The sequence below is a fragment of the Palaemon carinicauda genome, chromosome 14, assembly GCF_036898095.1.
Source record: "Palaemon carinicauda isolate YSFRI2023 chromosome 14, ASM3689809v2, whole genome shotgun sequence".
Lineage (NCBI taxonomy): Eukaryota > Metazoa > Arthropoda > Malacostraca > Decapoda > Palaemonidae > Palaemon > Palaemon carinicauda.
Genome location: NC_090738.1, coordinates 36,071,884 through 36,085,860, shown reverse-complemented (window position 1 = coordinate 36,085,860; position 13,977 = coordinate 36,071,884). Strand labels below are relative to the sequence as shown.

At 35.6% G+C, this 13,977-nt stretch overlaps 1 protein-coding gene across 1 annotated transcript in view; it reads right to left on the bottom strand.

Annotated features, from left to right (window-relative positions):
• The window catches only part of LOC137653163 (histidine ammonia-lyase-like), a 49,745-nt gene extending 39,190 nt beyond the window's left edge, over window positions 1-10,555 (bottom strand). The window contains exon 1 of the mRNA XM_068386538.1: window positions 10,300-10,555. Within this exon, the coding sequence (XP_068242639.1) occupies window positions 10,300-10,354 (55 nt within the window). The 5' untranslated portion in view covers window positions 10,355-10,555. The remainder of the gene's footprint in view (window positions 1-10,299) is intronic.
• Between the last annotated feature and the right edge of the window lie 3,422 nt (window positions 10,556-13,977).

The window sequence follows — 13,977 nt, the reverse complement described above, 5'->3', positions numbered from 1 at the left end:
CAAGCGAACAGCTCGTGTCTTTGCCATATTATTATTATTATTATTATTATTATTATTATTATTATTATTATTATTATTAGCTGCAACCCTCGTTGGAAAATCAGAATGCTATAAGCCCAAAGGGTCCAACAGAAAAAAGTAGCCCAGTGGTGAAAGGAAATAAAGAAAAAAATAAACTACAAGAGAAGTAATGATAAATTAATATAAAATACTGTATGAGCAGTAACAATATTAAAAAAGATATTATTATTATTATTATTATTATTATTATTATTATTATTATTATTATTATTATTATTATTATTATTATTATTATTGTTGTTGTTATTATTAATATTATACAAGGTAAACTATAACCCTAATTGGAAAAGCAAGATGCTATAAGCCCAAGGGCTCCAAATGGGAAAAATAGCCCACCGAGGAATGGAAACCAGGAAATAAAACATTTCAAGAGAAGTAATAAAAAATTGAAATAAATTGTACTTAGAACAATAACAGGATTAAATTAGATCTTTCTTTTATAAACTATAAACAGAGAGAGAGAGCGAGAGAGAGAGAGAGAGAGAGAGAGAGAGAGAGAGAGAGAGAGAGAGAGAGAGAGAGAGAGAGAGAGAGAGAGAACAGCCTGCCCGAGTGTACTCTCCGGTCTGGTCTTCAGGTGCTGTATCGCATCTTAGTTTGTTGGTTAAGAACTTTCGGTGTATTAAATTTCTTATTCCTGATCTACATAATATTTGGCACCGTCATTCAGTTAGTTAATTCGTTATGCATATTGCGTAAAGTTTGTGACAATTCTGACCTTTCTTTGCATTCAGATATTCCTGGACAATACCATCCTATTCGTAATACTAGGTATGTAATTAATTCTAATAGTTATGTCTTCTCCATCGTAAATATCAATATTATTATTATTATTATTATTATTATTATTATTATTATTATTATTATTATTATTATTATTGCTAGCTAAGCTACAATCCTATAGTCAATTTTTTTAGCGAAGCAGATTTGCACCGACTCGCAGCGGTGGCTTTTTAGCTCGGAAAAGTTTCCTGATCGCTGATTGGTTGGACAAGATAATTATAACCAATCAGCGATCAGGAAACTGTTCCGAGCTAAAAGGGCACCGCTGCAAGTCGGTGCAAATCTGCTTCGCTAAAAAAAATTGACTAGAGTTGTAAAAGCAGGATGCTATAAGCCAAAGGGCTCCAACAGGGAAAAATAGCTCAGTGAGGAAAGGAAATAAGGAAATAAATAAACGTTATAAGAAGTAATGAACTATTGAAAATAAAATATTTTAAAGAAATTAACAACATTAAAACAGATATTTCATAAACTATAAAAGGACTCATGTCAGCCTGTTCAACATAATACTACACAGTATTCTAGAAGTGACCTAGTTGTAGATTGATCGTCCTAATCAGGTTGTTGAATCGATGGAACTTCAAAAGTTCAAACTTGCAGGGATGTTTTCATGGTGAACAGGTTGATATAAGTCTCTTTTTTTTTAGTTTATATATGAAAAGTATTTTAATGCTGTGAATGTTCTTAAAGTGTTTTATTTTGATTGTTCATTACTTCTCTTGTAATTTGTTTTTTAACATTTCCTTTCCTCACTAGGCTATTTTTCCCTGTTGGAGCCCTTGGGCTTATAACATCCACCTTTTCCTACCAGGGTTGTAGCTTTGCTAGTAATAATAATAATAATAATAATAATAATAATAATGATGATGATGATGATGATGATGATGATGATAGTCACAAAAGGAAAAATGAAAAGACGGGATTAATGACGTCCCTATAGGACGAAAGTACTAACTCCAATCAAGTCTCATTTTTCCTTTCGTAGCTAAATTACATATTTTATGCTCATCACGTGTCTGCTTTCGTGATTTATATATATATATATATATATATATATATATATATATATATATATATATATATATATATATATATATATATATATATATATATATATACACTCACACACACACACATATATATATATATATATATATATATATATATATATATATATATATATATATATATATATTGTAATGGAATTAACGTATTTAATTCATTTTTTCTATTTTTGCTGTGCATTTGATTTTTGCACTTTAAAGTAAATTTTTGCTTGTTTTTGTCCAGTTTTGTCCAGTTTTGTTTATATGTCTTTTGAAGGCTGGACTTGGGGATGTTTTCCTCCCCTCAAAGGGTAATTGTAGTTTTAAATTGATACGTCACCCATGTAAGTGTTTTTATCTTTTCATGTTGATGATCTTTCGGCTGTTCATCGCCTGTTTTGTTTCCGTCCCCGCTGGTGATGTGGGGCCCTTTGGAGTGAAAAGACGACAGTTAGCGACTCGGCTCCTTATAGAGAGGTTTTCAGCTCCCATATTTCCTGACGGCTTGTGGCAAGTTTTGTGAAGTATTCTGAAGACGTCCTCGATGTTTGTGCAGCTGGTGGCATTTTGGAGGTGTTCCTTGCCATCCCCTATGAATTATATTTGTACTGACGTCTCTTCAGTTCGTGTGATGCCCTGCCTTACATTTCGTACTTTTGGATGCGAGCTTCATCCATCGTTGCCCGTGCCCTCAGCTTGCTGAACCTCTGGAGTCGTCAAGGGGCCTCCCAGTGGCGGAGAAAGGGTAAGATCCGAGACCCTGTGTGTTATACTGTGACCAATCCAACCCATAGACGACGTATGTTGAGTGTCTCCTACTTGGTGGTATTGCTGACATTTACAGTTGGAGATAAAACTATGTGACGTGTTGCTGAGGGAATGGTATTTGTAGACGAGTTAATTGATATTTGCTGGGTGACGTTTATTTTTCGGTTTTCACAATGTATGTTTATTGCCATTTAACTGTGTTATTCAATTAGGTTTAAGGATATTTTCTTACTTTGTCTCCTTCTATCACAACGACCCGGGCATATGTGGTTTCTATCTCTACCTAGTAACTTTTTCTTTTACTTTAGTATGCTAGTTAGCTAGGTGAATGTGTCTGAGGAATTGTAATAACCAGTTTGTTTTTTTTCTTCCCTAAAGTTCAGTTTTCAAGGGATTTCTTTGTAATTTTAAGTTATTAATTGTAATAAATAATTTAAGTGTTTGTTTTGTCTCTGTATCCTTCTCTTTGAGGAAGTTCCTTGGATTGTTTTTGTTCTGGTACGAGTCCTACTCATTATCATAGTGGTAAGGGCTTTATGATAGATAAAGAATCTGTGAACTCTTTACCATCTCTTAAGAGTTCATAACATAAATGGCGACCGTGACAAGATTTTTTACCAGACATTAACGTTCACAGGATTTTCTCGAGGAGGAGTGCAGAGAAAAGTGGGAAGATAGTTTTGCTTGATAGGCCTTTAAGTGATAGGAGTATTTCCTCCGCCCTCCCCCCTCTCTCTCTCTCTCTTTCTCTCTCCCTCATAACTTAGAATATGCCTTATTTCGAGCTTCAAGTTGAGGAGGCTGCGGCCGAATTTCTCAGTAGCCCTGATTGGGAAGACAATATTTTTGATTTGAAAAGAGAGGAGTTGTGGTTCTTGTCTCAGTTTTTGCATTTGGAACTGCCATCAGAAATTCGTAAGGGGCAGTTACTTAAATTAGTATTGAAAGCTGCTAAAGAGCAAGAAAAGAGAGAAAGTGTTTCACATACGAACAAAGATGAAGAACAGGACAAAGTCACTGACGATGGAAGTCAGGAACTAGATAGAAGTAACATTCATCAGGTAAGTGAATTGAGACTCAGTATTTTAAGGGAGGAAGCGAAGATTAAAGAGTTAGAGTTAACAACCATGCGGTTACAAGCTGAAGAAAGAGCTAAAGAAAGGGATCACGAGATTATCTTGCAGAGAATACGTAACGGTAATAATAATAGAAATAGTAGTTCTTGGGATAATTTTAATGTAACGTCAGCGTTGAAATTGGTACCTTTGTTCAATGAGGAAGATGTTCAAGAATTTTTCACTTCTTTCGAGAGGATAGCTAAAAGGTTGGTTTGGCCAAAGGACATGTGGACCACAATGATTCAGTGTCGATTGAAAGGGAAGGCTCAGCGTGTATATAACACACTTAATGAAGATCTTTGTAACGATTATGATACAGTGAAAGCCATAATTCTTAAAGCCTATGATTTAGTTCCTGAGGCCTATAGGCAGAAATTTCGCAATCTTAAGAAAGAGTCAGGGATGACATTTGTGGAATTTGCGAGGCATAAGGAGCAGTTTTGTGAGGACTGGTTGAAGTCAAAGGATATTGATAATTTTTCTAAATTAAAAGAATTAATTTTGGTGGAGGAATTTAAAAGGAATGTGGTTAGAGAGTTAAAAATACATTTGGACGAGTTGAAACTGGACTCCCTGCAGGAGATCGCTATTGCGTCGGACGAGTATTCCCTCGCCCACAAGCAGGAAAAGTTAACTAGGGAAGTATCTGTAAACAATAAGAAATTTTTCAGTGGTGGTTGGAGAAGGAATAACCAGAACAGACAACAAGAGTCGGAGAAACCCGATTTTGACAGAAATAAGAATAATAGGAAAAGTGATAATGATAATGAAACTAGTAGTAATTTAAATAATGGTAATTCTCGCAGTTATGTTAATGCTAGTAGGAATGTAGGGAACAGTAAGGCTTCGGGATCAGGAATAGTCTGTTTTTGGTGTAACAGAAGAGGTCATGTCGAGTCGCAGTGTTTCTCGAGAAAGAAATATTTCGAAAGAAACCCGAAACCTGTTAACGTTGTAACAGCAGCTGAACCGCCAAAGGAAGACGAATCTAGATGACTTAGATTTCGTAAGTACATAACTGACGGATCTATTTTTACGGATACGACTAAACGGATTGGGACAAACGTTAAAGTATTGAGAGATACTGGGGCCGCTCAGTCATTGATTTTACGAGGGTCTGTCCCAGATGGATATGTATATAAGAATGATGAGTATGTCGTATTGGGTGGTTTCCCGAACACAGTGAATTCATACCCATTAGAAATTTTTTTTCTTAATACTAATTATTTTTCAGGCGAGGTAAAGTTGGCTGTTGTTGATAGTTTGCCAATTCCCAAGATAGATGTAATTTTTGCTAACGATTTATCCATTACAGATGAATCTTGTATTTTTCCAATTCTGTCTGTGGTCGAAGTAGGACACAACCACTGTCCTATAAATGATATTTTAAAACCTATCTCTGTGATAACGAGGTCAAAGGCAAAAGAGGTTGACCTGGCCGAGGTCGAGTTGGATTTGGATGTGATTGATGGACATAAGACTGACTTTGTGACAAATGGTGTACTTAATTTTCGAGACGTGGTGTGGGATTCCAAGGCTTTTAGGAAAGCCCAGACTGTTGAATTTAATGAAGCAATTAGTAGTGATATTAGTGATTTATCTAAGCCAGTATTCTGTAAAGAGAAAGGGTTGCTTTACAGGGTTAGTAGGTCAGCTGTTGCACCTGCTGACCAGGTAGAAGTTTCTCGTCAGTTGGTAGTTCCTAATGAGTATAGGAACAAAATTTTGTTTTTGGCTCATGAAAATAATCTTGCTGGGCATTTTGGGGTCAGAAAAACTTTTCAGAAGGTCGCACAACATTTTTATTGGCCCCGAATGCGCAGAGATATAAAGCAATATGTACTTTCTTGCAAAGTGTGTCAGTTGGTGGGGAAGCCCAACCAAAAGATACGTAAAGCCCCACTCATTCCCATACCTTCAGTTGGGGAGCCTTTTGGGGAGGTGGTGATCGATGTCGTTGGTCCTCTCCCGCGGACGCGCGGTGGTAATGAATATTTATTAACAATTGTGGATCGGATGTCTCGCTTCCCGGAGGCTATTCCCATGAGGAGTATTCGGAGTGAAAAGATCGTTGATAATTTAATTGGCTTCTTTACTAAGTTTGGTATACCTCACACTTTGCAATCTGATTGTGCTACTAATTTCACAAGCAAGTATTTTAAGAATAAAATGTCTGAATTAGGGGTAAAACACATTACCTCTTCCCCATATCACCCTGAGAGTCAGGGCCAGGTGGAACGGTTCCACCAGACCCTAAAGTCTATTTTGAGAAAGTTTTGCATGGAGTCAGGAAGAGAGTGGGATAAGGAGGTCCCGTATGCCTTATTTGCCATTCGTTCCGTTCCTAATGAGGCTTTGGGATACTCTCCTTTCGAGCTTATTTTCGGGCATTGTGTGCATGGGCCCTTGGAAGTTGTACGTGAACATTTGGAGGGGGAGACTCCTGAGATAAACATTCTTGATTATTTGTCAGGACTTCAAGAGAAATTAAGAAAGGCTTGGGAGTTTGCTAAAGAGAATTTAGCTGAAAGCCAGGAGGTGATGAAAAACAAATACGATGTTGGGACTCAAAAAAGGGTGTTTAAACCTGGTGATAGTGTTTTAGTGTTATTGCCCTTCCCAGGAAATCCTCTGAGGGCGCAGTTTTCAGGGCCCTGGAAGGTTCTAAAGAAATATAATGATGTGAATTATTTGATAGAGACCCCAGGTAAAAGGAGAAAAACTCGAGTATGTCATATTAATATGCTTAAACCTTATGTAAGTAGAGATGTAGAATTAGTTGAAAATGTAGACGTGGATCCCGTCACCTTAGTCAATGTAGAAGTAGACACAGAAGTAGATACGGTAGAAGCAGTAGTTAATAATAAATTATCTGTTACACCTGATGCATTGAACAGCAATTCTGAAATATTGAATAATTTACAAATTAAATTTCAGCATTTGGATCACGACAGGTCTGTATCATTAATTACCCTGATTAATGAATACAGAGATGTTTTTAAAGACACTCCAGGTAGGACTACGGTTCTAGAACATGATGTGGATGTGGGGGATTCTAAACCTATTAAACAATGCCCCTACCGACTTAACCCAGTAAAGAGAGACATTGTGAGAGAGGAGGTGCGATATATGTTGGATAATGATTTAATTGTACCCAGCAGTAGTCCGTGGAGTTCGCCTGTGGTATTAGTTAAAAAGGAAGGCGGACAACACCGTCTATGCTTCGATTATAGAAAGATAAATGTTGTAACCAGAACAGATTCCTTTCCTCTACCCAGGGTGGAAGATTGTATTGATCGTGTTGGGTCTGCCAAATTTTTGACAAAATTAGATCTTTTAAAAGGCTATTGGCAGGTCGGTCTTTCACCCCGGGCGAGACAGATTTCAGCCTTTGTGACAAGTGACGGCCTTTTCGAATGCAAGGTAATGCCATTCGGAATGAAAAATGCGGCTGCTACCTTCCAAAGGTTGATGAATTACATAACACAGAATTTGGAGGGTTGCGTTGTCTACATAGATGACCTTATCATTTATAGTGATGATTGGAAGACTCATCTTAAAAGATTGAGAGCTTTGTTTCAGGTTTTGCGGAAGGCTGGCCTCGTGGTAAATCTGAAAAAGAGCGATTTCGCTCAGGCAAAAGTAATTTACCTCGGCCATGAGGTGGGCCTGGGTAAGGTCGCCCCTAAGAAGGCCAATGTGGAGGCAGTTGCAGATTTTCCCGTACCTCTTAATAAAAGGGGCGTTAGGCGTTTCCTAGGTATGGTCGGATATTATCGTAAATTTATTTGCAATTTTTCTGACATAGCTAACCCTCTTACAAACCTGTTAAAGAAAGGTGTTAAATTTAACTGGTCTGCTGATTGTCAGGGGGCTTTCGAAAGACTGAAAGCCGCCTTGATTAGTTACCCATTGTTACGCTCCCCGGATTTTAAATTGCCTTTCAGGTTAGGTACCGATGCCAGCGACTTGGGACTCGGTGCTGTTCTATTACAAGAGGATGACAAGGGAACTCTACACCCTGTTGCTTACTTCTCCAAGAAATTGTCGACAGCAGAAAGAAAATATTCTACAATAGAAAAGGAGGCATTGTGTCTAATAAAGGCATTGACCCATTTTGATGTTTATTTAAGTAATTCTAAGTATCCTATTGTAGTTTATACTGACCACAACCCCTTAGTCTTTATCCAACGTTTCAAAGATAAAAATATGCGAATTCTTAGGTGGAGTTTGACTCTCCAAGAGTATGATCTCGAGATACGGCATATACCAGGTAGGGATAATGTAATTCCCGACGTTTTGTCTAGGTCCTTTACAATAGAATGAATTGTCTGCAATAATAATCATGCATTATTTTTTTTCTAGGTTTCCACTAATGTATCTTACTATGTCAAGTAATTTTATTTGAATTTTTGAAAAAAATTTTCTTTTAGAAATTTTTTTTTTTTTTTGGTGGGGAGGTGTAATGGAATTAACGTATTTAATTCATTTTTTCTATTTTTGCTGTGCATTTGATTTTTGCACTTTAAAGTAAATTTTTGCTTGTTTTTGTCCAGTTTTGTCCAGTTTTGTTTATATGTCTTTTGAAGGCTGGACTTGGGGATGTTTTCCTCCCCTCAAAGGGTAATTGTAGTTTTAAATTGATACGTCACCCATGTAAGTGTTTTTATCTTTTCATGTTGATGATCTTTCGGCTGTTCATCGCCTGTTTTGTTTCCGTCCCCGCTGGTGATGTGGGGCCCTTTGGAGTGAAAAGACGACAGTTAGCGACTCGGCTCCTTATAGAGAGGTTTTCAGCTCCCATATTTCCTGACGGCTTGTGGCAAGTTTTGTGAAGTATTCTGAAGACGTCCTCGATGTTTGTGCAGCTGGTGGCATTTTGGAGGTGTTCCTTGCCATCCCCTATGAATTATATTTGTACTGACGTCTCTTCAGTTCGTGTGATGCCCTGCCTTACATTTCGTACTTTTGGATGCGAGCTTCATCCATCGTTGCCCGTGCCCTCAGCTTGCTGAACCTCTGGAGTCGTCAAGGGGCCTCCCAGTGGCGGAGAAAGGGTAAGATCCGAGACCCTGTGTGTTATACTGTGACCAATCCAACCCATAGACGACGTATGTTGAGTGTCTCCTACTTGGTGGTATTGCTGACATTTACAGTTGGAGATAAAACTATGTGACGTGTTGCTGAGGGAATGGTATTTGTAGACGAGTTAATTGATATTTGCTGGGTGACGTTTATTTTTCGGTTTTCACAATGTATGTTTATTGCCATTTAACTGTGTTATTCAATTAGGTTTAAGGATATTTTCTTACTTTGTCTCCTTCTATCACAACGACCCGGGCATATGTGGTTTCTATCTCTACCTAGTAACTTTTTCTTTTACTTTAGTATGCTAGTTAGCTAGGTGAATGTGTCTGAGGAATTGTAATAACCAGTTTGTTTTTTTTCTTCCCTAAAGTTCAGTTTTCAAGGGATTTCTTTGTAATTTTAAGTTATTAATTGTAATAAATAATTTAAGTGTTTGTTTTGTCTCTGTATCCTTCTCTTTGAGGAAGTTCCTTGGATTGTTTTTGTTCTGGTACGAGTCCTACTCATTATCATAGTGGTAAGGGCTTTATGATAGATAAAGAATCTGTGAACTCTTTACCATCTCTTAAGAGTTCATAACATAAAATATATATATATATATATATATATATATATATATATATATATATACTCAAGAATGAGAGAGAGAGAGAGAGAGAGAGAGAGAGAGAGAGAGAGAGAGAGAGAGAGAGAGAGAGAGAGAGAGAGAGAGAGAGAGAGAGAGAGAGAGAGAGATTATTTCTTAATTTTCAGCAAGTAGTTTTGTGGTGAGATTGCTAATTAGCCACACGCTCTACCTCCTGAAAGAATGAGGTAGACTACTTGTGTGTCATCTTTGTTCATTTTCTGTTGGTCATCTATTCAAGTGCAGCTCTATAGCCTACCGCTGTCACAAGAAGGTAGATAGATAGATAAAATAGATAGAAAGGGGTATGTTCTTATAATCCCGATGGCAATAAATGATTTCGACGATACTTTAAAAGTTCAGACTTGCAGCAAATGTTTTTATGTTGAACAGGCTGACATAAGTCTTACAGTTTTTATATGACATCTGTTTTGATGTTACTGTTTTTTAAATATTTTATTAAGTGTTAATTATTTCTCATATCGTTTATTTATTTTCTTATTACTTTTCCTCACTGGGCTATTCTTCCCTGTTGGGGCCCTTTGGTTTATAGCATCTTGCTTTTCCAACAAGGGTTGTAGCTTAGCTAATAATAATAATAATAATAATAATAATAATAATAATACTTCAGCCCTCACTGATCGACCAATTGTAATAATTGATTAGAATATTATTTATTTTTCGTCCGTTGTCTTATACTGTGGAAAGTCATTTTTATAGGGTTCCATTATACCAAAATTAAAAAAATAATAAGTCAGTTCATTCACAACCAAAGAATTTCTCGACCTACCGGCTTTGCACGGAATTTGAAACCACTCTCCTCTGACGCGAACTGACAGTTTCATCTTCCTCTTAATCCTTTTTTTTTTTTCGGTCGTAAGTATAAAATGGCTTTCACTTATAAAACCTTACTATTTCTCACTTCTTGAGTTCTCTTTGCCTAGAGGAAATATGCAGAAAAGTAACAAGAAATTCACGAGATAATCAAACTTGAAAGAGTAGCCTCCGAGCGTCCGCTGTGTTGAGATGTCCCAGACCTTTTGGCAATCGAGGATCAGGATGAACTGGATTGCCTGTCTGGGAACACCTTAAAATCATTGTCAAACCTCATTTTTTGGGATCAGTTGAATTTTAAAGTAATTAAGTCACCATCATTCTCCCCATTGCAATTAACAAAACAAATGCAGTTCCCTATTCTTTAATACAGGAGAAATATTATTCTTTGTTAATTTAATTAGCAAATTTATAATGTTAATTTGACGAATCTAGATCCACATCCATATACAAGTTTGACAAGTTTTTTTCTTGCCAGAAGTACCCATGCTACGTATCTTTTTAAATACACGAGAACCAGTGCCTTAATTATTTTCGTTGACATAATGTTTGCCTTATACATAGATTTTTTTTCAGTTTTAGGTTTAGAATTAATTTTAAGAATAATAGACCATAATGTTTTGTATATCATTAAACTAACCCAGGCCTACACATGTCTGAGGAATATGAAGTGCGATGTAGGCGATGATGAATTGCGAAGTATTAAGTTAAAGGCTAAAGATAGAGACGACTGGGGAAATCTAACCGAGGCCCTTTGCGTCAATAGTCGTAGGAGATGGTGAAACTAGCACTAGAAAATAATTAGAACATTTCGCAGTTAACGAAAATGCTTACCCTTTATAGTAATAGCCAATCTTAGTATTTAAATAGCTAGAAAATCTAGATATAATTTAGAATTGGCGCCTGAAGATCCTATCTAAGGAAAAGTTGTTTTTCTCTTTGTTAAATCTAAAGAAGAATATTTTCTTCAACTTTAAACAAAGTGAGATAAACTACAATCTTTTCTTATGCTTTCCCTTCTATACTCGTCCCCACGAAAATGATTGAGCAGCTTTATTGGTGATTAAGATATATATATATATATATATATATATATATATATATATATATATATATATATATATATATATATTACTGCTAATTTGTTTTAATTACCATTATGAAATTGAAAAATAAATCTATCATTAAGAATATATATATATATATATATATATATATATATATATGTATATGTATATGTATATGTATATGTATATGTATATGTATATGTATATGTATATGTATATGTATATGTATATGTATATGTATATGTATATGTATATATATATATATATATATATATATATATATATATGTATATGTATATGTATATGTATATGTATATGTATATGTATATGTATATGTATATGTATATGTGTATATGTATATGTATATGTATATGTGTATGTGTATGTATATGTATATGTATATGTGTATGTATGTATGTATATGTATATGTATGTATGTATATGTATATGTATGTATGTATATGTATATGTATGTATGTATATGTATATGTATGTATATATATGTATATGTATGTATATATATATATATATATATATATATATATATATATATATATATATATATATATAAAATCATCTCGTTCCACGCCTATTCACGCTAAGGGCTTCGGTTAGATTTCCCCAGTCGTCTCTATCTTGAGCTTTTAAATCAATACTTCTCCATTCATTATCTCCTACTTCACGTTTCATAGTCATGAGCACTCTAGGCGTGGGTCTTTCAACTCACCTAGTGCCTTGTGGAGCCCAGTTGAAAGTTTGGTGAACTAATCTCTCTTGGTGAGTGCGAAGAGCATGCCCAAACCATCTTCATCTTCCCCTCACCATGATCTCATCCACATATGGCACATGAGTAATCTCATATAGTTTCGTTTGTAATCCTGTCCTGCCATTTAATTCATAATATTCTTCTGAGTGATTTGTTCCCAAATCTGCAAAATCTGTTGGATATTGTTTCATTGTCATACCGCGACTCATGTCCATACAGTAACACTGATCTCACTAAACTAATATATAGCCTGATTTTTATATGTAATTTCAGGCGATTTGATTTCCAAATTTTAGTTAACCTGCCCATTGTCTGATTAGTTTCTTCAGTCTTTCATTAGCCTCCATTTCTAAAGACCCTGTATTAGAGATCAAAGTACCTAAATATTTAAATGGTTCCACCTAATTAATCCTTTCTTCTTCCAATGATATTTCATCATCCATTGCATATTCCGTTCTCATCATCTCTGTCTTCTATTTATATTGAGCCTAACCTCGTGTGATATTTCATGCATTCTGTTGAGCAAACTTTGCAAGTCTTATGGCGTTTTGCTTATTAGGACAGCGTCATCAGCATACTCTAGGTCCGCAAATTTCCTGTTACCAATCCATGTATGTGTATGTGAAATTTTTGAGGTCCTTAACAATCATTTTACAAAATAAAAAGAAATGTCACCACCTTACGACTTTACCGAGTAGATTTAAAGATTTAAAGGCCGCTCATGAATGGCAGAGGCAAGGGATAGTGACATTGCCCTATCAAGCAGGACAATGTCCTAGAGACTGACCATATTTATATACGATCAGCGCCCAAGCCCCTCTCCACCCAAGCTAGGTCCAAGGAGGACCAGGCAATGACTGCTGATGAATCAGCAGATAGATCTTTAGGCTTCCCCAAACTTCCAATCCTTAGCTAACAAGAATGGTGAGACTGCAGAGACCAAAGAAACTAACGAGTTTGAGGGGGACGTGGCGTTCACCAGTCAGGGATGTTACTACATCGGCCACCACAAACCTATTTGAGTCTTTATTTTTTGGGTTTAAGTTTACTACTGATGAATACGAATAATTGGCTTCAGTTCATATTCTTTTTCTTCTTTCGTCGTCCCCGCCTGAACCGTGGATAGGATTCGACTCCTTATAAGGCTCGAGATGTCGTCTTGGGCCACGTAGTTTGCCTATGTCAAAAACCAGTCCCCGACCTCGATTAAATGCGTCTTTTAAATTCGGGTTCGTGTGTCGTCCGATGCTGGTTCATTGTATCCTCTACGTCATGCTCACACACACACACACACACGCCTTTCTATCAAGAATTTCGATTGGCTAAGATACATCACGCCTCTCAGTGGCGTCCGCTGATTGGCTGAATAGCTTTGCTGCTCCATATATTATCAAGGAGACATTTTTAGAAGTTTATTTTTTATAATTATATAACCTAAAGTATTTTATGATGAGTATCCTGATGTTCTTACATAGGTTTCAATGTACGGCATATATATATATATATATATATATATATATATATATATATATATATATATATATATATATATATATATATATATATATGTATATAAATATATATTCAAATAAGCCATATATATTTTTGATACATTAATGTCTGGGGCTCTGATCCCGAGGTCGTTAAGAGAATCCAGACATTAATGTATCAAAAATATATATGGCTTATTTGAATATGAAAAACACGTCTAAATGTGCAAAATTTATCATATATATATATATATATATATATATATATATATATATATATATATATATATATATATATATATATATATATA